Here is a 26,173-nt window from a genome sequence, read left to right on the forward strand (position 1 = left end):
CCACTGTAAATAAAAAAATCCAGAGAACTGGATTTTTAAGAAAGTTTCTTCTTTAATGGATTACCTCAAGATATGAAGAACCAAATTACTCTTTGGTTTTATTATATGGGAAGAACAACACACAGTCCTTTAGTCAAACAACTTTGTGATATTTATATTCCATTGCACAGGTAGAGATAATACAAATTAGTAATACAAGTTATTTCTTAAATTCCAAACAGTTTCTAAAATATTATTACAGCAGATGTCTAAGATAGTAAAACATCGAGGTGGAAATCATACTCTAAGTAGTTAAATATGACACTGAAAATACTGCACATTTTAATTAGAGGAAAATTAAAGTATCTGCTCAAATGCTCTAACAAACTAAGTGGCAGGGCAACAGCTACAAATAAGTCACTGTGGTCCATTTTTACGTGTGCATATATGTGATGATTAGATAGCCCCTCCTCTTGAAAATGTATTAAGTAAAACATAAAAATCTGGGTAAATGAATTAATGAAATTTAAATTCTTCCTAAGACCTAAGATCTATGGTGAAGTGTACTATTACCTATAACTTCATACAACTACTAATTGAAGATAAAAGACACCACACTTGGAAAGAAAAAAAGATTTTTAAAAGGTAATGGTTTTAATTGAATCAATGAGATGAAAAGATAGTGAAGCCTTGTTTGCTACTTACATGAAAGAAGATTTTAAAAAATAATCACTGCACAAAATACAAAGGATGTAGAGTTATGCTGTGATATTAAATTTTTCTCCATAATGTTTTTCTTGACTGTTCAAGAACAAATTAAAGTTTCCACGGCAAATTTGTTTTCAAAATGCCGAATCGTAACACAATCGCTGACTTCACGTTTCTGAATACCTGTTTGGAAGGGAAAAGTTTTAAAATTTCTGGTTCTTCAGTAATAAATATTCATATTAATCTTCACAGTTATTATTTAGACATATAAAAATATTTTACTCTATATTCCATTAACTTCTGTATTTTGATTTCTTTTTAACACTGCAGAAAATAATTTTCCTCTTTTCTGAGCTAGGTATCTTAACAGGTCTTAGTAACAGTTAATAATGCCATACATATAAATTTATGACCTTGAAGGCAGTGGAAATATTCTATATTTTGACTGTGGTGGTGATTTGTTGAAACTCAGAACTGCACGCTAAAAAGGGTGCATTTTATTATATGTAAAATTATAACTTATTAAAAAAATAATGAACCATAAAGATCACTTTAAAATGAAAGAAATCAAGCAGTAGTTTTCAAGTGACTCATCAGCTGAGGTGAAAGAACAATATTATTAAAAGTGCTTGTTAACAAAAAGGAAAGCACTTTAACTAGGTGCCACAGCAATTCCAAAGAAACTGCACCATTGTGTATCTGCACAGCTCTTCTTTCTAAAGCTCTGTTACGTGCCCTTTCATTTTATTTTTACAATAATCTTGAAAAGAAATGGAGAGATAATGTCATCACCTGAGAAAACAAAGGCTCAGTGATTTGGCAAAGCTACATTTGTTCTGTCAATGCTCTTAATTCTTCTGCTGAATTCCTTTCTAATGAACCTGACTCTGGTTATCTTCTATGTGATCCAATGGCAAACTCTGCTTAGAATCCAGATCCCTGAGCATAAACCTGAAGAGCTACTTTAGAGACCCTCTGGATAAGAACCTTTCACAGTATGGCTGAACCAAAGTGGTAGGATTGAAAGTCGGACTGGGTGCCTACATGGAAAGTGAGGTAACAGCACCCCAAGGAAATGACATTTCACATTCACCTGTTCTGTCAGAAAAGAGGAGATATAGAATTAAGATGATCCTTCAGAAATCTAAAAATATTACATACTGGTACAATATAGTTTTATTTTCTCTCTCATGGCAAGCATATTGGTAACAATGTCTAGCTTACATCTAAATCTAACTTAATGCAATGAAGTGAAGCAAAGTTTTTTGCTAACACTTTGACTTAAGAAGTATTACCTTTAATGGTTTCCCTGCGTTGCAGTTTGTAAGTTTCCTTGTCATGGCACAGTCGATAAATATAGAAACCCAGGTGATCAATGTTTTCAATGCGATCAGTGATGACCATGTGTTCATGAATCAGATATGACTGAGGCAAATAGGTCCCAGCCTACATTTGGAAAAGAATGTATTACACAGATATCTCAAAACATACACTGGACAGATGAGGAAAAGACAAAATTCTTAGAGATTATAGTATAGAACAGAAGTTGGCAAACTATCACTCATGATCTGTTTCTATAGTTTTATTAGAATATAGTCATGCCCATTTGTTTACATATTACCTATGGCATCAAAACTGCATAGTTATAAGACAGACCTTATTTCTTAAAAGCCTACTATTTATTCTCTGGCCCTTTAGGAAAACATAAATATAATTTTAAAAATTATATTTTAATTTCAGTTTCAAAATATAAAATATTAAAAGAGACAAGGAAAAATCCCAAATCCAAGACTGTTAGTTCCTCTTCATAAAATGCTTATCAGCTATATTTCCAATAAGATGGGCTCCTTTAAAGCTAATTTCTCAACAGAAAATTCTAAGATGCTCTAACAGTATCATTAACAAGAAAGAGTTAAAATTTTTATACCCTTATGTTAATAAGTAATTCCAGTAGGTTCCTGGGTGGCATAACAATGGACGTGTTCAGAGGAATCACATAGCACTTATCCAAGTTAAGATCTAAATAGGCTGTGAGTTTCTAGGAAGAAAAAGATACATTTTTGTTAGATTAATATGCAAATATTATAAATATATAAATAGGCAGCAACTGGATTTTTAATAATTTGTACCATTAAGATGGGTTGGCTTTGGAATGAGTAAATCACATTTCAACGAATCAAGAATTTGGTGGGATAGGAAGGGAAGTAATCATGGGAGAGGAAATACTGCTACTAGTAAATAAAACTCTTATCAGATAATAACAAACTATTCTAATTAACTCAAATAACCCATCATCTGATTAAGAGACTTAGTCCCTTCACTTACAGACACCTTAACGGGTGTGCGTTAAGACAGACAATGCAAGGAGAAGAAAGGTAGATGGGAGAAGGCCAGGTTCACTACGTCTGCTTCAGACAAAGAGCCTATCAAATGCTACAGTTTCTCTTGCAGGGCAGAAGAAACTCAAGTCTATTTTTTTTTTTAAGGTAAAAAGTAAACTCTAAAAAGAATAAATTAGCAAATATTGACATTAAAACTATAAAAGCATCAATTAAGGGATTTGCACCTTTTTACAGTTCAGGGTACCTGCCTCACCTTGTTAAAGTCATGAACGATGTTGGCAGGATCACTGTCCGCAAACTCTGGGACAGGCACGCTGATGAATTCAACCTCATCTTCCTCAAAGATCTTAATATTTTCCTCAATCGTCTGGTAGCGAGCAGCTGGGGCATCTGCAGAAGGCTCATTTAAGATGACATCGTCTTTGATGTACTTTATTCCACAGTAGTAGACGTCATCTGGCTATAGAGAGTTTAAACACTATTTCAGCAATTCGGTAGGAGACAGGTTTTTAAATGTAAGCATTACTTAAGCTGCCACCTTTATCTAAATAGCATTTGCTTGCAAACTGCTACTTTTAGATGACAAGTCAGACAGTTTAATTACAGAGTTAACACATTCTTTAAGATCAGGTTTTGAAGTATTGTTTAAAAAAAAAAGGCTTCAGAAGGAGAAAAGCAGCTGATTTCTCCTTTACTTTCTGTGTTCAACAAAAATAGAATATAAAAGCAATTATCCATCTGATGATAGGTAAATCTGAAGAAACACACAGGTCTATTCCTACCTGTAGGCCTTATTTTTATAAAAGAATATACTCAGAAACTAATAATGTTTTTCTGAAAGAATATACTTCTAAAACTTTTTGATGTGATTCACTGATTACATGGTTTTTCTCTTCTTAGCCAAAAGAGGGCTAGTTTTTCTGAAAATTCCACAGGCATACAGGTAGTTCTGATTTTTCCTTAAAATGTATCACAATTAAGTGGAAAATATCAGATTACAGAAAATCATTATAAATATTTTTTAAGTATGCATATATAATAAAGATCAGGAGTATATAACGAAGCATTAAAGGTCAACAAATATCTCTGGATAGTGGAATTGCGAATGATTTTTATGTCAAAAATACATCTCTTGTAAGAAGTTGCATTAAGATGAGTAGCATTTCACTATTGTCTATCAACATGCCATTATCTCAAAAAATACAGAAAATGAGTATAAAATTTATACATCCTCTGTAGACTGTTTCATTATTTTAATAAAATCTATTAGTCAACAGTTTCTCCAAACTCTGGTATGTTAAAAAAAAAAAAAAACCTACTGAATTATTGCCAAGAGAAATAGATCACAAAACAGAGATCATAAATCATAACTGTAATCAGAAGAAAAAAAATTTACATCTGTTAACCCACTGGGATGGGTTACATTTCTGTAGTAAGTTATAAACAACTCTCATCCTAAATTATTTCAACATTATTGCTGAAATCACACTTCTTAAGAGAAACCAATGACTGGGAAAGAGCAGAGAGAAATGGAACCAGTGTACTCTGGGCCCAGGAGCAGAAGGCTACTATGGGGAAAATGTCCATCAGTCTATAGTCTATCAACATGACATTTGTGGCAGTGTATTTATCTGGCAATTGAAAATACTGTAATTTAGCCCTTAATTATGGTAAGAAAACTGAGGGTTAATTTTGAAAAGTCATCCAACAATCTATACCCTTTAGTCAGCAACGTTTCAAAACAACGTTATTCTGCTTTTAGTGACTGTCCAATGGGTTCAGCAAACTCATGTTCAGGAGACTTTTAAACACAATCTTAAAATAGGACCACCATTCTGGCTAAAGGCCACAGACAAAAAGTGCAGGCTTCAAACAAGTTTGGGTCAATTTTCTAAAACATGTAAAGAAAAGGCTAAATAAGTCTTTAGCATTTTCCCACTTACTTGAAGTGCAAAATATTTGTACAGGTATGCTCCTCCTAGAATGACACCTGCAAGCATAAATGCTAGTCCAAAGCACATGCACCAACACCAGGCTCTTCTTTGGCCAACTGGTACCACGTCATCTGGGTCCTAAAGTACGAAAAAGACTGATGGTCAATATCTTATCTCCAGTCAGAATCACAGAAATGTCAGGACTGAAAGAAACTTTAAGGATTATCATTTTACAAACAAAGATATAAAGACCAAAGGAGTCAGGTTTCTAATCAAAGTCAACCCAGGAGTGATTAAGCAATGGTGCCAGGTCTCAGCACAATTCCTCTTGGGCTGAGACACCAGTCCCTTGGGAGAGTTCTGCCTTCTTCTAACTTTCTACATCCCACCTACTACTCATATCTCTAGAGCAATAACATACTCCATAATTTCTATTTTCTGTGCATAACTTCTGGTGATTCAAGTATCTTCTAACATTTAAAAATTCACAAAAGGCTACAATACAACTTTGTCATGCAGTATTATGGTGCTGAGTCTTGTATATTACAAGTTCAGGGTATATGAGATTATTTATAAAATTATGTGTTAGCCTACTGCAAGTAGTTAATATTTCATACTAGGTATAAAGCCATTCCCAACCACATACAAGAAAAAGTGACAGGAAAATCGGGGACAGACCAAATAATATTAAAATTCTTTATACAATTATAATCTCAAAAAGTAGGATGAAGGTAACTAGAAATAATCCTATTATAATTCCACTGCTCTATCCTAAAGAATCCCAGTTTGACAAAGGTCTTCATTTCTTAAGAAAGAAGCAGCAGAATATGGAGGAAAAATTCAGTAGAAAAACTTACTTACAAAGTCAAGAGATGTACAACTAGCATACGGTTGTTAGAATTCTGATTTTGACCCACTTAAGGAATTAATTTAGCACTGGAACATCATCTAGGGTCATGATATTCACTGTCCTTAGACATACTCCCTGCCCTTCTAACTCAGTCCTTCTACTCTGTCACTTCAGGGTTATAGCTAATTTCTTATTTGTACCCAGGTTCATGTGCAAAAGAGTTGACAAATGGCGATTAGCTACTGGCTTTATATAATTAGTGGCTCAAGAAATAGCACAGACAGCAAAAGAAAGGCTCCAAGTGACTTGAAACCAACATAATAAAAGATGTTCTACTTTGTGTGTACAGTCTCTCAAGTATGTGACCTGTCCTTTGCTTGGAAGGCTCAATATAGGATGGATTCAGGGAGAAAGCAGACTTGACCAACACCTCCACAGATAAATAGGCTATAAATGAAAAGTTAGGAAGAAAAACTGTATGAACAGTGCTGGATATGGTTGAAGCAAGAGTTCATTTAGGGAAGAAAAAAAGCTAAGGTTATGTTTTCAATTCTAAGATGAAGAATTTTAACTTGGTACTGCCAGGGAAAAGCCCAACCCCAGAAGGCCCAGACAACCAAGAACAATTTCAGGTTAGACAGTGTGCACCTAGGTTATCTGAAGTTTAAACACAGAATTTAACACAGTATAACAAATGCCTTTCAATCTAAGGACTGGCTCAAACACTGTGACAGAGCTACACTTTGCTGTATTAGGCGTAACTGTCAATGCGTGGTATGTACACTTAAGACAACAAGTGCCCTGCAAGGAAGTAGTGTGTACTGAGAATAAGCCCAGAGGAATTTCTCAAGTCATATAAGATATCCCATCTGTGTCCAGAAAGTTACAAGAACTCCATTGACTCAAGTATTATGCAACCTGAATGATAAAGTACATATAGTGTTTTGCTTGAGCCTTTGTCTGACGTATCTAAGGAGATAAGAAACAGTTCTTAGCATAATTAATTTTAGGGTGGGGGTAGGGTGGGGAGATGAAAATGACAGCTGGAAATAGTCATTTCTAAACATTTAGTATCAGCTGCTGAGACAGTCAAATGTGTATACAACACCCACCCTGTTTGGCAGGCTCTCTTCTCTAGTAGCAAATAAATGAATAGCCATAGAGCCCGGGCAGACCCTTGTAAAAGAATATGCAGCCCCAACTGTTACATTGATGACAAGTTTCCAGGCCTTTTGATCTATCATTTTTAGCCTGTCAACAAACAATATTTTTGAGAATAAATTATAAATATCTACCACGTGCCAGGAGCTGTGCTAGGCCTGGGTATATACCCTCTGCCAAGAAAGAGATCATTCAGATCAGCCTAGAAAATAAATATACAAAGAGAACATAAATATGATATAGGCTCTAAGAGGAGAAGGTAGAGAGCACAGAAGGATTTGGGGACGACCTCCCAGGGGAGAAAGAACGGGAGTGGAATGAAGGAAAAATACTCATTACCGAGGCAGAAGACAGAGTTAAAGGGCAATATATGTAGGGCAAAGAATGAATGAAATCAAAGATCAGAATACATGACATCTCCAAGGGCCACCTGTGGTATGGCCGAAGTGTCCACCATGCTACTGAGGGGTGCCAGGGAGGAGGAGATATTCACAAAGGGACTCTGTATGTCATGCTATGGAGTCTGAATTCTCATACTCATTCAAAAGTCACATTTCAAAACTATGACAATAAAACAAAAAATTTAAATTTCTCAAAATAATATAACTTATAAAATACTTAACTTATTTACAGGTCGCTTGTTCAGCACCTCAACAGTGTGAACCATGGCTTAAGAATCAGGAAATAAGAGCCTGAATTGCCAAATTACAGACCCAAAGTCCATGTACCACAGTCATCTATTTCACAAAAGGGTTTTAAGGTCTTCAAAGTCCATCTAATCTCTTTTCTTCTGTGAATTTCTAGTGATCACTCTCTACCTGGCATTAGATTAATTCATAAGCAGATCTTCTCTCTCCGTACTAGGCTAGAAGGTTAGTACCGTAGCTCCAAGCCAACCTTGGCACTTAGTTGGCACTCAACAAATATCTGATGAGTGAATAAAATTTAGGTGTTTTTTTTTTAAAGCTTTGTTATTTATTTTTTTAATGACCCATAAAAGTTCCATCAGCAGCTAGCATGATAATTAAGGATGAGGGCAACGTAAGAATTTATGACACACAAGAGACAGTGGCTTTTTAGCAAGGAACAGTAGCCCTAAGTACTTAGCCCAGTTCAACATCAAGGGCCTGTTATTTGCAGTGTACTGTGCTAGATCCTGTGGGAAATTCAAATGTGATTAAGATATGGCTCATATCTTAAGCAATTTACAGTCAAAATGAACAGTATGCATGACAGATAATTGACATTCCCTATTACAGTCTGAGTCATGGGGAAGGGATTATATTTAAGATAGAAAAGTTTTTAACCTAAGTGATTTATTAAAAGTGCATTTTAAATGACTAAATTTTAAAACTTGAAAGAGTAAGCTTAGAGAAAAAAACATACAAGATTTAAGAAGAAAAACCCCATGACCATCTCAAAATGTGAAGAAAATGCATTTGACAAACTCTTAACTCCCATTCACAATAAAATCTCCTTGCAAACTAGAAGAGGTGAAATTCTTTAACATGAAAAAGGGTAATGAACAAAAATCTACAGCAAACCCACTTAATGATGAAACTCCAGAATTATACCATACACTTTAAAGTCAGGAATATGTGGGATGCCCACTAAAATTGATTCTGTTTTCATTCAGTATCATTCTAGAGATCCTAAGTACAACACAAATATCTTTTAATGGATGAATGGATAAATTGTAGTATATTAATACTCAATCTCAAAAACATTATAGTGAAAAAATTCCAGCCACAAAGAGGTAGGTATAAAAAAAGGTAAAACTATAATGGTTGTCATGGCAAAAGGAAGATGGAAAACAGCCTAGTGGTTGTCATGGCAAAAGGAAGATGGAAGAGGCATGAGGAAATTTTTTAGGGTGATGAAATGTTTCATATCTTGATTATGGTAGTGGATATATGACTTTATACAGTTACCATAAATTCAATCAAATTGTACATAAAGTGGGTGCATTCTGTTGCATGTAAATTGTCTTTCAATATGGGGAATGAGAGGGAAAAATAAATTGTTCCTATACACCAGGCAATAAAAGAAAGTCTAACAATACCAAGTGCTGGGGAAAGTGTGGAACAATGGGAATTGGGATTTTCCAATTGACAGGAAATGGTACAATTGCTTCAGATACCAATTTGGCAGCATTTAATAAAATTGAAGATAGATAGATAGATAGATATCTTATGACCCAGCAATTCCATACCTAGCAATATAACCCTAGAAAAACACTTTTGTACATAAAAAGAGGCTCAATAATGATTACTGCAGAATTGCTAATAAGAAAAGAATTGGAAGTAACCTAACTGTCCATCAAGTAAAGAATTAAAGTATTACAGGTTTGTATAATAAAAGTTTAAATGACATCAACCAGCACTGTTGAAACTGAGATTAATCTCATAAACATAATGCTGAACCAAAAAAAAGAGAAAAAGTCAAGTTGGATAATAAATACACTATATGAGACTTAACACTTAAAAAACATTAAAAAAGAACATATAAATAGTACTATAAATGCTTTTTTAATGCTTGGATTATTTCAAAATTAACAAACAACAAAAATCAACAAGAAAAAGGAAAACCACTCATGAACAAGAACATCTTCACTGGGGTATATAACTTTACTTGGCCTAGTTTAAAAACAAGTCACAGACATTTCCTCCCTTGTAACTGCAATAAAACTAGTGCACCTTAAATTATGCTGATAAGGTAAAACAACTCCCACAGGTGCTGTACAATTATCATCTCATTAATCTTCCTAAAACCTCAAGTTTTTACCCCAGTTTATAAATGAAGACACTGAAGCACACGCTGGCCTATAATCACCCCTCAACAGTCGGTATAGAAAGAAAATGGCTTCAAAAGCATTCTCACTCTTGCACTGTACTAATTTCTGGTTCAAATAAATCTTAACATCATATGATAAAGGAAAATTACTTAACCAATTATATCTTAAGCAAAATGAAGACTGAATTCTGTTCTGGTACTTCAATTAGTTAAGAATCAGGTCACCTCAATCAGCTCCCTGAGAGGCCTCAGTAAATGTGCTTCAATGATAAACTTCACTCAGACAAAATGCAAGGGTTTTCATATAATTCTTATTCTGATCCCATCCTGAAAAATCACTCCACATCTTCCAGCACTTCTGTTTGAGCCTTCTTTCTAGAATGAATGAAGAGACATTTTTTCAAAGCTCCCAGAAATATTATTTGGCATTATTAGAGCAAATGCAACAACACTTCAGGAACCAGAATATGAAAGAGGAAAATATCTCCAAGGGTTAAAAATTGGGTAACAAAAAAAAAAGAAGGAAAACAATGGCATAAAAACACCTGAAGTGTAAAAACAGAAATGCAGTAGAGAACTAGTACAATTTATTCAAGTCAGAGTAGAATGGGCCACCGAACCTTCAGGAGTAGATTTAATTATTTAGAAACATGTACGTTTAAAAACACATTTGGTAATATGGATACTGTGGGGCTGTACAGGCCAGCTGCCCATGGATGTCTGGTCTGGCCTGTATACTGTCTCCCAAAATACAGAATTAGCTGCCTATATTTTAAAAATTCTAATAATTCAAATTTTCACAAATAGATTTCTCATGAATGTTCTGGTTTCTCAACTCCTCCCTCAACATTTTCTCCCTAGTGAAGACCAAATACACCAAGTTCTTTTCTACAGCATTGCTTGGTTTTGAACCTTGGTCTTCATTTCCAGCCCTGACTGGATATGCCTCCTTCTAAGAACCTAATTTTAAACCACTCTCCATATAAAGGATTTTGAGTTCTGGGTTTTAGAGACTGGATTAATATGGTGAATAAAGCAGCTTAATTCTTTAAATGACAGAACAGGTATTCTCTCACAAAGAACAAATCCAAGCACAAATGGCCTAAGTAAACAAAAAATGGTGACGGGGAGGAGCTGGGACTAGACAAGTTCAGAGAAAAACAGTCCAAGAGCTATAGGAATCAAAGAGCTGTTCCAGACAATGCCCAGTTCCCAGGACAGGAACAGCAAGAATGATGGTATAACACCATCTGTATGAGGTGCTGGAAAAGGTAAACTGTAGGAACCGGAAACAAGACAGGTATGAGACACAGGATGACTACAAAGTGGTATGAAAGAATGCTTCGGGTGAGGAAAATATCCTGCATCTTGATTGTGTGATTACACAACTATACATATTTGTAAAACTTAACAGAACTGTACAGCTAAGGCGGCTGAAATTTTCCGTATGTAACTAATACTCCAGTAAATTCGAATTCCTCTCCTTTCCCAACTTGTGAGGGGCAAAGACAGTTATTTTTTCCTAAGACCCCATTAAATGATACTAAAGAAGCTGAAAATGATATGAACCTATAAGAAAGAGAAGAAAGACAAAGATGAAAAGACTGATAGCAGACAAGAAATGTCAAAATTTTGGAGGATAGGAAACAGATGGACAAAAGTGGTACTTTAACTTCTCTGCCTCAATATCCTCATCATTGATGGATTAATAATAGCACCTGTCTCATAGGGTTATTGTGGGGATTAAATGAGGAAACACACATGAAGCATTTAGATCACCGTCTGGCAGACAGCAAACAGTAAGTGCTCATTTCTGACTTAGCTTGGAAAGGTAAGCAGAAATAAGTATCTGTTGGGGTTGAAGTCAATAAAAAGCAATCTCCAGCAGAATACTGAAAAAGCCAACTGAAAAAGACATTCCTGGAGAGGAAAAGTAAATCACTTTCTATTCCAATAAGAATTAAAAAATAACAAAAACCTTGGTCATCATTGAAGATCTACTTTAAAATTTCCAAAATGTTTTCCTAACAATACTCTTTGAACCACGAAAGTCACGCAGGTGATCTCTCCAACTGATTACTATTCTGTAGAATACCAGTGCCATTCATTTACCATTGGTACATGTCCTATTCACCTGGCTTCTACATTAGTTTTCTTTCCCCAGCATAGAAGCATCAAAAAGGCATGATCCAGCAATCTGTTCATTATTAGGAGCACTGATTGGTTAACCAAATACATTCTGTTAAAACACAAAAATCTACGGCTAAGAAGCTAAAATCTATAAAGACACCAAACATTTGCTTACATTTTCTCTTGCTCATTTAAATCAGTAATCTGAATTTTGTTTTCTCGTTTGACTTTTCAAGTAAGACTGCTACTATCTCAACTGTGGTGAGCAAGTCCACATGAGAAATCTTGTGTCTGAAATGAAAAATGGGAGCAGTTTTCCAAGTGATTTACATTATATGGATAATAAAGTTACTGCATTATTTTACACTTGGAATAGGGAGATATTTTAAAAAAAGAGAAACTAACCCAAACTTAGTGTTTACAAAACAGATTTCTCACTGGCATTCTTTTTTGCTAACAAATCCTACAATACACAAGCAGCAAAACAGGAACAAAAAATTAAAATTATGAAGCCACTGCAAAACAATCTAACCACTGGGAGAAATATGAAATCTGAAAGTCTGAACCAAATTATTGGCATATAAAATTAGCACAGGCCTAAGTTTAAAAAAAAAAAAAAAAGTCAGATTAAAAACAAAACAAAAAAAAAAACCCAGGCTGTGAATGCTTTTAGTGCTGGATTGTAATTTAATCACTTTTACATCATCAGGGACAAGCAGAGTCCATAGCAGAATATTAATTTAGGAATGTCTTAAAATTTTTCTGTTCTTTTCTCTACATATTTTAAAAGATGACCATTGTTTCTGTATAGTGTTTATCCAGTCTGCACTGAAAAGAATTGTACTAGTGAATAATACTTAATGAAATTTCAGCAGGTTTTCATATTCATGTTGGTAAGATTTAACATCAGCGGGTAGTCCGAACAAAAGCCTAGACTACCACTAACAGGCAGATGTTTGTAAACAACAGCATTATACACAAATGTTATTTACTGTTAATAATATACTTTACCAGGGATAGATACATTGGTCAAGATAGATTTCTTCTGCCACTGGCTGCATCATGAGTTCATATAGTTCCTAATAAGAATATCAACTGTCTTCCTAAAAATTTTAATTATGATAGGAATGCTCTACTCTATAACCTCATTATAAAATTAGGTGTCAAGATTAGAGGGGAAAAAGCTAATCTGTTATAGATTCACTTTTGTGTAAATCTTGGATTTTAATGTCATTCAACGAGATAATTACACATTTGTATTCAAATATAAGTGGATCTATTTAAAATGCAGAACTTTTGACAAGAAAATTCCAAGTATATTCTTCTAAAAGCATAAAATAATCAAATGCGGAAAGTTATATCTTGTGATCAAGTTTAGAATTTTGAAAGTTTTACAAAATGACTACTAGAAAAAATAATTCCAGTTCTTGGGACCAGAGATATCTTGTCTCTCTCTAGGGAATAAATAAAAAGTGCTTTGAACCTATGGCTAGCACCAAATGCACGTACAGTACTCAGCAGTCATGTGATCTTGCTTCCTTATTCCCTTGAAGCCAGGAGTGCTGTTTTCTTGTGAAAGTACATACAGACATTTCAGTAGGTTGTGATTAATTTGGTTTACATAGTTGGTTGGTCTCTCTCAGCTACACAAGGGATTCTTGAAGGTTGGGGAGCTCAGCTATTTTTAATTTCCTAGTTTATGGTCTGGTCATGCAGTAGGTACCTCTGATTATGTGATCAGTATAGTTTGCAGGAAGAAAAGATCCTGTATGAAAGAACCATGAGAGGTCATTTAGTCTAATACATCATTTTACAGATAAATATAATGAGGCCCAGAGAACTTAAGCAAAATCATTTGCGCAGCACCACAAAATAAGGCCTGAATATTACATTACTCCATGTGCATCTTAGGGGAGGAAAATCATGGCGCTATTAGGCCAATGACCTAACTAAATATCAGGTTAGGCAAATCAACTCTGGTCATACTTGAAGTGATACCATGTTACAATTGAATAATACTCATATCCAGCCAGAACCACACAGCCTGAGTTTCTAGAGGTTTTTGCTATCATAATGGGTTCACTTAAACTGAGCCACACTCATAGTAAGCACTATGTATTAACTATTACAACAGTAGTGTTGTTATGATTAACATGTTGGCAAAATTAATAGGATGTTTCTCTGTTATCAAATTACAAAGGATAGTAACAAAAAAGCATTAAAATCATATACACATGAAGCAAAAACAATAAAGGGAAATAACTCAGGCACACCACCATATAAGCATTTCAAAATCAATGAAAACGGCGACATATTCATTACAAAAATGAAACCTAAGAAAAGTTAAGAGTAATAGAGCCACAAAGGAAAAAATCACAAAGTCAGTAGTGAGTGAGTTGTCTCTAAAATTACTCATGAAGAGGACAATTTTGGAACATTAAAAAGGGAGACAAGAAGATGCCTCTTTTTAGGCCATAATGTCTGACCTTAAACTAATGCTAACAATAATGCAGGTGGTTTCCATTATTACCTATTATTAATTATCATTAAGCCTATTTTTAATGTTAAAGGAAACATTCTAATAAATCTTAAAGCTATCAAGATAGCTGAGTTGAAAGTCCTAGTATTGATTTCCAGTTAAATGGTTATCTTTACTGCCTCCTGAAAGCTTATCAGTGATAGTAAAGGGATAAACTTCAAGCCAGAGAATAGAAATGACAATAAAAATTTTGAAAGCCAAAGTCATAAAGAAAAAATCTCAAGCTTCTAGAGGAAAAATAAAACGAAAATGGTCATATTCAAAGAACCAGGAACCAGAATGACATTAGACTGGAAGATAATGGAGTAATGCCATCAAAATGCTGAAAGAAAATTACTGCTAACCTAGAATTTTATACCCAGATAAATTATCAATTAAATGTGAGGATAAAGATTCTCAGACATGTAAGGTTTAAAAAAAGAAAAAAGATCTCCGACACTTTTTCTTCTATTTATAAAACTGAAGATCCAATGCAGGATGGAGGCAAAGGCAACTCGATTCCAGGACAGTAATTACTCACAGGACATCTGTGTAGCAACATGCCTACAGTACAACCAGTCTGAGTGGAAAGACTAAAGCATGACAAGGGGGATATTGCCAAGAAAAACATGAAACTTGGTAAGTTATCTGATAAGTCTGTAGATACAAAAGGCAATTCTACTGCTGTCAGAGAGTCTGAGGATGAATTAGCAATACACAGAAAATTAAGCAATCTTCCCTCTTGACCCAAGAAGCCAATTACCAAATTCAGAGAAAATAAAAAAGGTTTTGTGCAAGAAAGGAAGTAAATAAATTTCACATCAATTATAATGAAAGCACAGACTATCAATTTAACCAGAAATTACTATAACTAAACCAGGAGAACAGATTATATATGTACTATGTAAACATACAGAAAAGGCTAACTATTCACTTTCCATACTAGGAAGCTGGTAGGTAGTATCTAAAATTGCAAAAAAAACAAAAAACACAAATGAAAAGAAAAACCATAAAGCAGCAGTATAAACAAGTATTTAGGGCAGGGGATCTCCAAATGTGCTCTAGGGACACCCTTTCGGGAGACACACAGTGTCAAAACTATTTTCATAATAAAAATAAGACACTTTTCCCCCCATTCTCTTTCTCTGGGCAGTGTACAGTGGAGTTTTCCAGACGCTAAATGAATGATATAGCACAACAGGCTGACTGCAGAAACTGATATGAGAATCCAGCTGTCTTCTATTAAGCTATTCAGTTAAAAGTACTGCAAAAATGTAAAAACAGTGTTCCTCTTACTCTTCTTAAAATGTCTTGGTTATTTGGAAATATTTATTATTTATAAAAATGTTACTTATGTTGACATGTTATAGGTTTATTATTATTTTAAATTAGTAAATATTGGAATGTGTAATATAGTAAATAGCAGTAGATAGAACACACATAAATCAAAAACTCTTTGGGATCCTCAACAATTTTTAAGAGTACAAAGGGGTCCTGAGACCAAAAAGACTGACAACCACTAATTTAGAGAGCTAAGATTACCATACCATGGATGGTTGGGCAGGCTGTTATGAGTACAAGGATGCCAGGCCAAGGGGGTCACTGGGACTAGAATCCCATCTATGCTCATGCTCTGCTCATCAAAACCACAGAGGGTACATTTTTCTAATTTGCAGAAAGGTCTAGTGGCCACCTTGGCAATAAAAGACCAGAAGAAGCTAAGGAGTGAACACAATTGCCTCAAATGAATCTACAGGGATAGAAATTAGAATAGTGGTTGCCACTAAGGGGAGAGGACAGACTGTAAAAGGACATGAATACTTTCTGAGTCGATGGTAATGTTCTGTCTTGACTGGGTTAGTTCAGATGCATACATTTAAAATTATATAACTGTACATCCAAAAGCTGTGCCTTTCACTGTACATAATTACAGTGCAATTTTTAAAAAGTGGGTTCCTTGGAGATAGGGCAGGACTAGTACTTGCATTTTAAAACTAAATATTACTTTGGTTAAACCCAAAATTGAATTTACAAAATTCTATCAACATCTATTATGTAATGAGAAATGTATTTTTATACAAAAATGGACATAGCTACTGAATGCTAAGGATTTGTATGCTGCAGGAACGAATCCTCCCCAGAATACCTTAGGGGAGGAGGTGTGCTTCATCAATGATATTGTTATGTAACTGACATGTGAAGTAGGGATAAGCAACAACAGTAACACAGGAAGTAATATTCCAAAATAAGAATGCTGAAGGGGGAAAGGGAGCACTTTATAATAGATGGGGATAAGGGGAAATCATTAACATTTAATGAGTTTCTATGTACTAGGGGCTCTTAATTCCATCACAAGAACACTATAAGGTTGGCACAACCATTTTACAAATGAGGATAACAGGCTTGGGAGGTTTCCTGACTTGTCCAAGTTATTGTCAGATCCAGGTAACAATATTAACCTTTGCCAGTAGGATCTAATACCATCTGAAAATAGCATTAGGTTTGAGGTATTAGTCCATCAAAAACAATACAAAATTAGTAACTGCTTTTGGTGCAGCCACTATGGAAAACAGTGTGGAGATTCCTCAAAAGACTAGGAATAGACTTACCATATGACCCAGGAATCCCACTCCTGGGCTTGTAACCAGAAGGAAATCTACTTCAGGATGACACCTGCACCCCAATGTTTATAGCAGCACTATTTACAATAGCCAAAACATGGAAACAGCCTAAATGTCCATCAACAGGTGACTGAATAAAGAAGATGTGGTATATTTATACAATGGAATACTACTCAGCCATAAAAACCGACAACATAATGCCATTTGCAGCAACATGGATGCTCCTGGAGAATGTCATTCTAAGTGAAGTAAGCCAGAAAGAGAAAGAAAAGTACCATATGAGATCGCTCATATGTGGAATCTAAAAAACAAAAACAAACAAACAAACAAAAACAAAGCGTAAATACAGGACAGAAATAGATTCACAGACAGAGAATACAGACTTGTGGTTACCAGGGGGGTGGAGGGTGGGAAGGGATAGACTGGGATTTCAAAATTGTAGAATAGATAAACAATGTATAGCACAGGGAAATATACACAAAATGTTATGATAACTCACAGAGAAAAAAATGTGACAATGAGTGTGTATATGTCGATGAATGACTGAAAAATTGTGCTGAACACTGGAATTTGACACAACATTGTAAAATGATTATAAATCAATAAAAAATGTTAAAAAAAATTAGTAACTGCTCTGCTTCATTAATTTTCTACTTGAAATCCTAAAGTCTGCTTCTAGAAATCTTTAAGATGCAGTAGTAACAATAGCAGCTAATATCTACTGAGTCTTTCTCTGTTCCAGGCATTGTGATAAACTTTTTACAGATTATCATATTCCCCATTTAGCAGATGGAGAAACAGACACAGAGTTGAAGTAACCTATTCAAAGTATCACAGTAAGTCGCAGAGACAGGATCTAAATTCTAAAAGTACACATGGCATACTCTGAATTCTCAATAAGCAGACAGTGTTGCTTTCTGAACTATACCCCTTTTTTGAGTGAGGGAACTGTGGCAAAAGAAAGAAATTAATTATTTTCCCCCAACCATTTAAAAGTGTAAAAAGCATGGGCTATACAAAAACAAGCAGCAAGTCACATGTGGACACGTGGGCCATAACTTGCCAGCCCTGCTGCAGCTGTAAAATGGTGGCTGGTGTCAGGTCTTCAGGTTTCTGCCTGAAATTCTTATATGAATTAGTTGTTAAATATTTAAAAATCAAGTTTAAAATAAAAACACTGATTCTAGCTTGTCTTTAAAAATTGGAGGATTAAGCGACACTGGATCCATTTTTTTTTTAATGAAAATGAATAGATTGTTTACTATGCAAAAACCCCAGCTTCACTGAATCATCTGCATAGGCCCAGGAGGCACTGAGTTTGCCATCTCTGCTTAAATGCGTAGCATTGCTCTAGCTGAAACTGATAGGATTCGGAAATTTTTCTCTTGGCACTAAAATGAAAGAAAGGTAAAATGAACTGAAGAGAAGGCTATAAAATGAAAAAGAAAAACTGATGTAGTACACATAGCAGAACAGAAACACTAGAGAGTTTGGCTGACAAAATGAATTAAGATGTGCAGCCCTAGACAGACTGACTCTTAAAGTCATTATTCGCAGCATAAAAATGATTCCTCTAGGATGTTGCAGTAAGTGATTTACTTAACAATGCCACTTAGCTTTTTGGTTTCTATATTAAATAATTTTAGCTCCAAGTCATCTAATTACTACTAGAAACTTAATTCAAAGTATTAAATAAAAAATTAGAACACCTCTCTTTACAGGAGTAAATTTTTTTTCATTTCTGTAACTAAAGACTGAAATTCTTCTGCTTAAGAATAAAAAGTCTATATTCATTCTTACTTGATTTTTCCCCAAATGACAGAATTATAGAAATATTTCATAAAGTTTTTTTCTCTAATCAATTAAAGAGCTCAAAAAGTCTTCAACTGTTTAAAAATAATTTTGTTCAATTGTTGGTAACATTGAAAATCTACCTGTAGATTTCTTTTAAGCTACTAAGCATATGTATCACAGATACTTATTAAAGGCGATAATCACAATTAAATGATTTTTTAATGATGTTCTTAGGGTCATATCTGAATAAAATTTTTATTTTTCAACTTTTAGCTGTCTACCTATAAGACTCATTGTTAAGCTCTGTGCAAAGAAAATAAGAGCCAGGAAACAACTCTTTACATATAAGCTTCTTGAAAACATAGCTCCAGTGTTACTACTATTTACAGCATTTAGACAAAAACCACCACATTCAGAAATTCAGAATTGTCAAATCATTTAACAGGCAGCAGTTATGGCCTGAAAAAGTCCTTTAATGGCAAAGTCCTTAACTCTTGTAGTCTAAGCTCTAATAAAAAGTGCCAAGTTTAACAAAAAGTTTAAGAGGATGGATTCATTGATGTCATTTTGAAAAGATACAAATATTTTCTGGATCTCCCTCTGTCACTGTAATATACAGAGAAGTCCAAGAAATTTTACTTATAGTATGAATTCAGAAAGTATTCTCCTTTTGGGGGGCGGGGAGGGGAAGCCTTTTAAATACATACTCCAGATACTTAAGTTATGGTATGACAGAACAAGCAAGAGAAATAAAATGTCCCATTTTACATCAAGCTTTAGCACTACATAATGAAAACTTTATAAGTTAAACTCTAAATCAACTTAAATAGGCCTGTACTATGTACTCGGAGAGATATTTCTGGCTAAAACAAAACTTCTATTCACTTAAACCTCTTTTATGGCAGAGTTGAATTCCATAATGTCTTACAGGTCTAAGATTTTGCCAAGGATAATATACTTGCTTATTTCTAGTCTGGAGAAAATACGTTTAAGATGACACTGGGAAGACCACAAGAAGGTAACCTGTCCTCTATACAACATGCAACTTTGTCCACGCTCCGCAGTAGCAGCCCAGGTGGCATGTGTACAGGGGAGGTCCTGCCAAGTCACTTGGTATGCACAGGGGCAATTAATTTATCTCAGCACTAAACCCTCACTTCAGATAGCAGTACCCTCATGAAGATCTAAAATGTAGGGACTGTAAAGTTTTTACTGGCCAATGTTTACAAACGCTGAATTACACAACCAGGCAATGATATGCACTTTCATTAAAGGGAACCAAGCTCCCAATCCCTTCTCTCGAGATCAAAACATTTCAGTAAATGTCATCACATTTTATGTTCCTCCTCCCCCTGCCCCCGCCACCAAAAACAAAAAAATAGGGCACCACCAAACCAACACCATCAAAAAGCTGAATCACCAAAGCCGTCAGTCTGTTTATGTAAACAGAAATGCCAGAAAGCGTAAAGAGCTAGGATCCAAATAGCCATTCTGTGATGTTAACTCGGAACTTACTGGGTTAGTCATCCGTCCTGTCTCCTGCTTCCATCCTGCCCCATCATCTCCCTTCCACGAGAACGTTACTTTCCTCTTCCTTTTAAGGATGTCTACAACTACAACTACAACTACAACGTAAGGTAGCAAAGAGGCAACACTTTTCATCAGCAAACAGCTTGCAGGGATACCTATGAAGCAAACTTGAGCTTCTTGAGGCCTGATATTGGGACGGGCATTTCATAATTAGGCATGAAAACAAAAGAGTTATTGACAGCTACTGTTCCACAGTGAGGTAACCCAAAATGAAAACCTAGCTTTTTACATAATACCTCTATCTCCTTTCTCTGTGACCCACAGTTACTTAATATGAAGCAGGGAAATGACATGCTGAGCATGAGGAGGAAGAGAGGGAACAGTCTGGTTAGGGTGAGGAGGTAGTTATTTTTCACAGTTAAAACAATTTGATTCCTGCCAAATATAATTATGTAATTCTAGCATTTTCATAGAATTTTAAAACTGGAAGAGTCCTTTACAGACCATCTGGCCCTACCCTGTCATCTTACAGATAAAGAAATCTAAAAACTTAAGCCCAAGATCAAGAAGCATTTGTGTTAATGACAAAACTGGAACTTCTGACGCAGGACATCAAGCACTTTCTTTGATATTTGCACATATATAACAATTGCCTAAAGTTCAAAGTCTCTACACAAACATGAATGAATGAACTGCTGCCTCTAACATAACACAGGTGTATCCTTTCAAATTCACCTCTGTTACACAAAATATAGGTCCTACTCTTTGCTGTTCTCTACCCCTAAGAGCTCTGTGCCAGTTGGGACAGGTGGAGGAAGGGGAAAACAGTTAAGGAGGAAATGTAGGAAAAGAAACACAAGCAAGCAAGCTAGGTGAGATAATATAATCAATAGACCCAGACGTTGGGATCAACAGCTACTGAAAAGACAAGATTGAAACATGGGGACAGTGAAGCTGTTTCCAGAGGTTTCTCACCCTGCAGTGAGAAAAGAGCTAAAGAAATCGCACAAGACAGCAGCAGTGTCAAAGTACTGGAATGCACGTTACGTAAGCCAGCAGACTGGAGCGATCAGAATTCTGAAGGCATAAGGTAGTAGAATCTGCATTTTTAAACCAGAATCCAGATGATTCCAGGGCGTACTTAAGAGTACATTTTGAGAAACAATGGTCTTCAGGATATTGTGGTCTAAGACATTTAGAGGTGTTAAAACATTCTTCTGCAGGAGTTCTGGTCTATAACTAGCTTAACTGGATCCTCTCGACCAACTAGGCAAGGAAAGGCCCCAGGCAAACATAGGAAGGCTGATTCTGTGCAGAATCCAGGCAGTCAAATTCAGTGATTACCATACAGTCACCCTAAGGAGCCAGAGAACATTATGTAATCACTGCTGGAGCTCTAAGATGAAGAGATCACAAGTTCTTTCACAAATGTCTGTTATTAAGTAAGGTTTTCATTTACTGTTAAGGGACTGACTGATAAGGATTCTACTTCCAATGTGAAGTAGTATTTTGTCACTCAACTCGCTGAAGAAGGTTTTGAGCTTATAGCTAGCTATAAAAAGAATTACTATTCATTTTGTATCTCCCAATTCATCATCCATGACTGCTGTGTGGTTAAAAAGGAAGACTGGCCCTCACAGCTTAGTTCCAGTATTTTTCTTTGGATATGGGGATCTGAGAAAATAGAAATGGAAAATAAATTACAGAGCTATGAATGGTTATTTTTTGACAGCTGTTATGAACACAGAATTTGAATATGGTATAACTGTGAGAAAATTCTGACAATCTGAAAACAGGGTCACCATTTCAGAAATGAAACAAAATGTCAAAAGCAGATTTAAAGGTGACCAGCAAATTAATTCTGAATTTTGTCCATAGTTTCAAATCTCCTTCACTATAGGAACAGGGAAAAGCTGTCTGAAGTGACATCATCCGATGCTTTCTCCCTCTCTCTTTTTAAATCGGAGGAGTTATATTTGTTAATAGGATTTTTTTTAAGAGATATATAATGGGATTAAAATCTATCTAATCTTTATATATGTATGAGTCTTATGACTGGGACTGGACTATTGATCTATTTTAAGTACAAAGAACGTTAGATAAACATCAAGCTAAGATAGTAATTTGCTGCTGGAATTATCCTCTGTGGATTCCAAACATTTTCCCTTAAGACCAAGACGGTTTGCAACGGATTCAGGAAAACAATACCAATACCAAAACTCTTAATCCTTTTAGGGAATCAATCCACTTCCTATTTCAAGGCAAGGCAGTCATTTAAAAATCAACCCCTGACGTTTGTGTTTTCAACTAAAACATTTCCAAAAAATAACTACAGGCACGTCCAAATTAACACTATATTTTCAAACATTTTTACAGTGCATTTTTCAGTAGTAGTAATTCTCATTAGACCATATAAAAAACAATGCTTATTACTCATACCTGCACAAATTACTGGGGTTTTTTTTTAAAGTTAAAACTAAGTTTACCCTACTTATAACAGGTCTTGAAAAATGCTAGCAAAAAAGTAAAAAATAAGTTCAACATAAATAACTTCTGCAATTAATTTCTACAGGACTAAATTCTCCCAGCCTAAAGATTTGGTAGAAAGAGGCTATGAGGCTTTCCTTTTTAAGTTAACTTCTGAGACAATTATAATCATATCTTAAATGAGTCTAATTGTAAGCTACTAAAACTTACCACAATTATAGTTCCTCTCCTGATTTTTGCTTAGGGCTAAAATGGGGAATTTGTAAAATAAAGGACAATTTTTTAAGGGACATAGGATGTAGTTTCACTTAGTGTAAGGGATTCCCATAAAGATACTGATATAATTTAAAAGTCAGTTATCGGTTTTACACTAAGATCCACATAGTAATTACGGCTCTTTACCGGTAATTTTTTGTTTTAATTATAAAATCAACAACCAGATCCTACTCTGGGGAGACCTTGCTTTCTCCCCTCGCCCGCTCCCTGGCCCCCTCTCCACACCCCACCTTGAAGTTCACCTGCCAATACATAAGGGCCGTGGAAAAAGAGGAGGTAAAGAAGAAAATGCTTTTAAAATTAAGAGGCTTACAGTAGCCAGACTTCGTTCAAGTGTAGTTCAGCCTAGAAACGAAAGTAGGGAATCAACAGAGGTTTAGGCTTTTAATGATGTCAGCCATTTTAGGCACATTATTTAAACCGGGAGAAAGTGCCCAACTGTTGTTTTCGTTGTTTTGCATGTCGCCGCTGGCCTCCAGGTCGAACGAACCCAGTCCCGGCCCCACGCACGTTCCCTGACTGCACCAGCGACCGTGAACTCCGCACAGTTCTCCAATCCTTCGTACTCCAGGCCTCCCAAGCCCCCGATCCCGCGCCAGGCACCGCTTTCTGCACACGCACTTTCGTACAAAGGAGCTGCGCTGGACAAGAAAGGGGAGCAGCCCAAGGGAAAGGAGAGCTCGGCCCTCTCGGGGACCCTGTCCCGCGCCCCGCGGGCGCACAGCCGCACTGGCCCCGCGCAGCTCCGCCAAGCGCCCTCTCCCCCGACCCCTGGCCCTCGGACCTTGCAGTCCACGGCGACGGTGTCGGGGGGGATGATAAGCGCCTCCTCGCCGCTCTTGGGATCGTCCTTCTTGGCCTCCTTCTGGGCCAGAGCCGAGTTGAACGTCACCTTCACCATGGCGCGGCCTGGGGCGCCCTCAGAGGGCGGCGGCGGGCTCGAAGCGCGGGCTACGGGTTCCTGGCTGCGCTTGCAGCCTCGTCGGCAGGGCTCCGGGCGCGGCTGAGCGGCGGCTGCGGGGAACCGGTGGCTGCGCGGCGGCGGAGGTGGCTACTGCGGCACCGCTCCTGCAGCCTCGTAGCTCCCGGGCGAGGGCGGAGACGGCTCGCTCCCCGGAGGTGGGGCCGAGGCCCGGCGGACAGGGTGCGCGGGGCGGGGCCGGGGGCCAGCGGGGCGGAGTCGAACGGGCGGACCCGACGTGCCGATCCGGTTGCGGAGTCTGACCCTGCCCTCACCCGGGGTCGGAGGAGGAATGGAGCCAGGAAGGGAGGGGTGCTCCTGGGCGCGGGCCTGGATTTTGCAGTGCTAGATTCGCTTCCAAGCAGTTCACCTCTGAGCAGTGTTGCAGCTTTGTAGCAAAATCTGGTGAACTTTCCTGGGTGCGCAGGGGACAAAGAATTAACCTCTGGCAGCACCAGAGCGACCCTCCCCTGCCTGCTGCTTCCACCGCGAATCTAAAGGCGGTGGAATTGGGGGCGTCCACACTTCCATTTTCTCACTTTATTATGGGAACCAACTCGGTGGAGCACGGAAAAGTTTAATGCTCTCTGTCCTCGCGATCTGACTTCTTTATCTTCCCGGACGACCTCACCCAAGGGCGTTACCTGACTCAGACTTGCCTTGTTTTCTACCCCCGCTCTCACAAAGTCAATCGCTGCCCTGCCTAATCCCAATGCAGTTCGGAGGAAGCCTCTTGGCAGAATTGTATTTCATACATTTCTAAAGCAAAATGTTCCCCTGCTGTGTGGACTTGGACAAAACCCACTTGCACATGGGGCTGATTTGTGATTCATATCCCGTGATGAGTCTTTAGTAGCTTTCTGCAAAGTTAAAAAAAAATAAGGATAAAGCAAAAATACGTTTTGAAGGGATTTTGCTTACAGCTAATTAGAGAGAGGATACTGGCCCACACTGTCACTATTACTGGGTTAGTGACTGTGTCAACAGATGGCTCTTTGGACAAATGGTTAAGTGATCTTGAACCCTTCTTCCTCCAGACTCTGTCCTGGTTCAACCAGAGATGTGAATGTACTCTAGGATGTTTAAGCTGTGTCAGCTCTGCCCTTGGTCAACCATGACGAAAGTAGATTGAGTCTGAGCTTCTGGGGATTTGGCTCTGCTCAAGGAGGGGGTTAGTTCTCTTAGACTCTCCATAGAATGAGACCACAATTCCTTGCAAAACAGTCTAAAATCTCAGAATCTTTCAGATTGTTTATTTCCAAGAGTCATCCTGGATTGAGGTAGAAACCCAGTTCAAAATGCTTAGGCATTTTGAAACTTGGGTGAAATGAATTAAGTGTTCAATTGAAAATAGTAAGAGTTAGGTTCTAGTCCTGGTGAGTTCTGACCCTAGCTAGTCATGTGACTTACTTGAGCCTCATTTGTCCAGGGGTCAACTCTACGGGATTGACACTGTGAACTAGCATTGCTTCAGAGATTTCCTGAGGCACTACAGTTGAAGACTGAGGAATTCTGGAAGCAAGATCTGGAGGATTATAAGTAATTATACATATATCCTTACTGCTCCTCTTTTTTTATGATGGAATGGTGGGAAAATACTCAAGGCATTTTGCATCAGAGAGAATTAGGGAAGAAGACAAAATTATGAACAACACTATTAAACAAACTGAGGAAACTGAGGCAGAGAAAGAAGAAAAGAGTTTGAGGGAACCAGAAATTAACCCCCACACCCACCCACCCATTTCTAATCTAAAGGACTCAAGAGTAGAAGACTACCCATTGATTTGTGTACCAGCAGTGAGGTACAGTTTAAAATCAGTTGGCACAGTCTGGGAATAATCTCCTGGTATTGTTTCTCCATTTTATCTGGTGTGTCTACAGCACTGTGTAGTACACAACAGAAGAGATAAAAAAGAAGCTGGATCAAGACCAAACATAGCAAATCCAGTCTCGTGATTTATAAAAGGTTGCCTGATGACCCTGGAAGTTGAGTGGAGGAGGAGGAGAGCAGATGACTCAACCAAAGAAAGTTAAAAATATAGTCATAAGTTACGGTCATAAGTTACTACTAAGTACTAAATATAAAGGG

General features: G+C 36.9%; 1 protein-coding gene and 1 long non-coding RNA gene across 5 annotated transcripts in view; one reads left to right on the plus strand and one right to left on the minus strand.

Annotated features, from left to right (window-relative positions):
- Positions 1-17,493, plus strand: part of LOC105066142 (uncharacterized) — a 52,889-nt gene extending 35,396 nt beyond the window's left edge. Inside the window, exons 5-6 of one of the 4 annotated variants that reach the window (XR_006723464.2) lie at positions 14,902-15,054; positions 15,569-17,490. This is a non-coding gene — a long non-coding RNA (uncharacterized LOC105066142). Of the gene's footprint in view, positions 1-14,901 lie in introns of all 4 variants that reach the window. The other 3 variants (XR_006723462.2, XR_006723466.2, XR_006723461.2) reach the window with 3 other exon arrangements.
- ITM2B (integral membrane protein 2B) lies at positions 613-24,240 on the minus strand. Its single transcript, XM_010951406.3, has 6 exons — positions 23,908-24,240; positions 4,973-5,101; positions 3,283-3,489; positions 2,615-2,725; positions 1,983-2,133; positions 613-870 (listed from the first exon to the last, which is right to left on the minus strand). Exons 1-6 carry the CDS (start codon positions 24,022-24,024, stop codon positions 785-787), a joined length of 801 nt encoding a protein of 266 aa, XP_010949708.2. The 5' UTR covers positions 24,025-24,240; the 3' UTR covers positions 613-784.
- Between the last annotated feature and the right edge of the window lie 1,933 nt (positions 24,241-26,173).

The sequence above is a fragment of the Camelus bactrianus genome, chromosome 14 (genome assembly GCF_048773025.1).
Source record: "Camelus bactrianus isolate YW-2024 breed Bactrian camel chromosome 14, ASM4877302v1, whole genome shotgun sequence".
Classification (NCBI taxonomy): Eukaryota; Metazoa; Chordata; class Mammalia; order Artiodactyla; family Camelidae; genus Camelus; species Camelus bactrianus.

Coding starts and splice junctions, on each gene's coding strand:
- ITM2B (XM_010951406.3), bottom strand. CDS start 24,024: ATGGTGAAGGTGACGTTCAACTCGGCTCTGGCCCAGAAGGAGGCCAAG. Junction 2,726..3,282: donor TCGTTCATGACTTTAACAAG/GTGAGGCAGGTA, acceptor TTTTCTTCCTAG/AAACTCACAGCCTATTTAGA. Junction 2,134..2,614: donor AATTACTTATTAACATAAGG/GTATAAAAATTT, acceptor TTCCAAATGTAG/GCTGGGACCTATTTGCCTCA.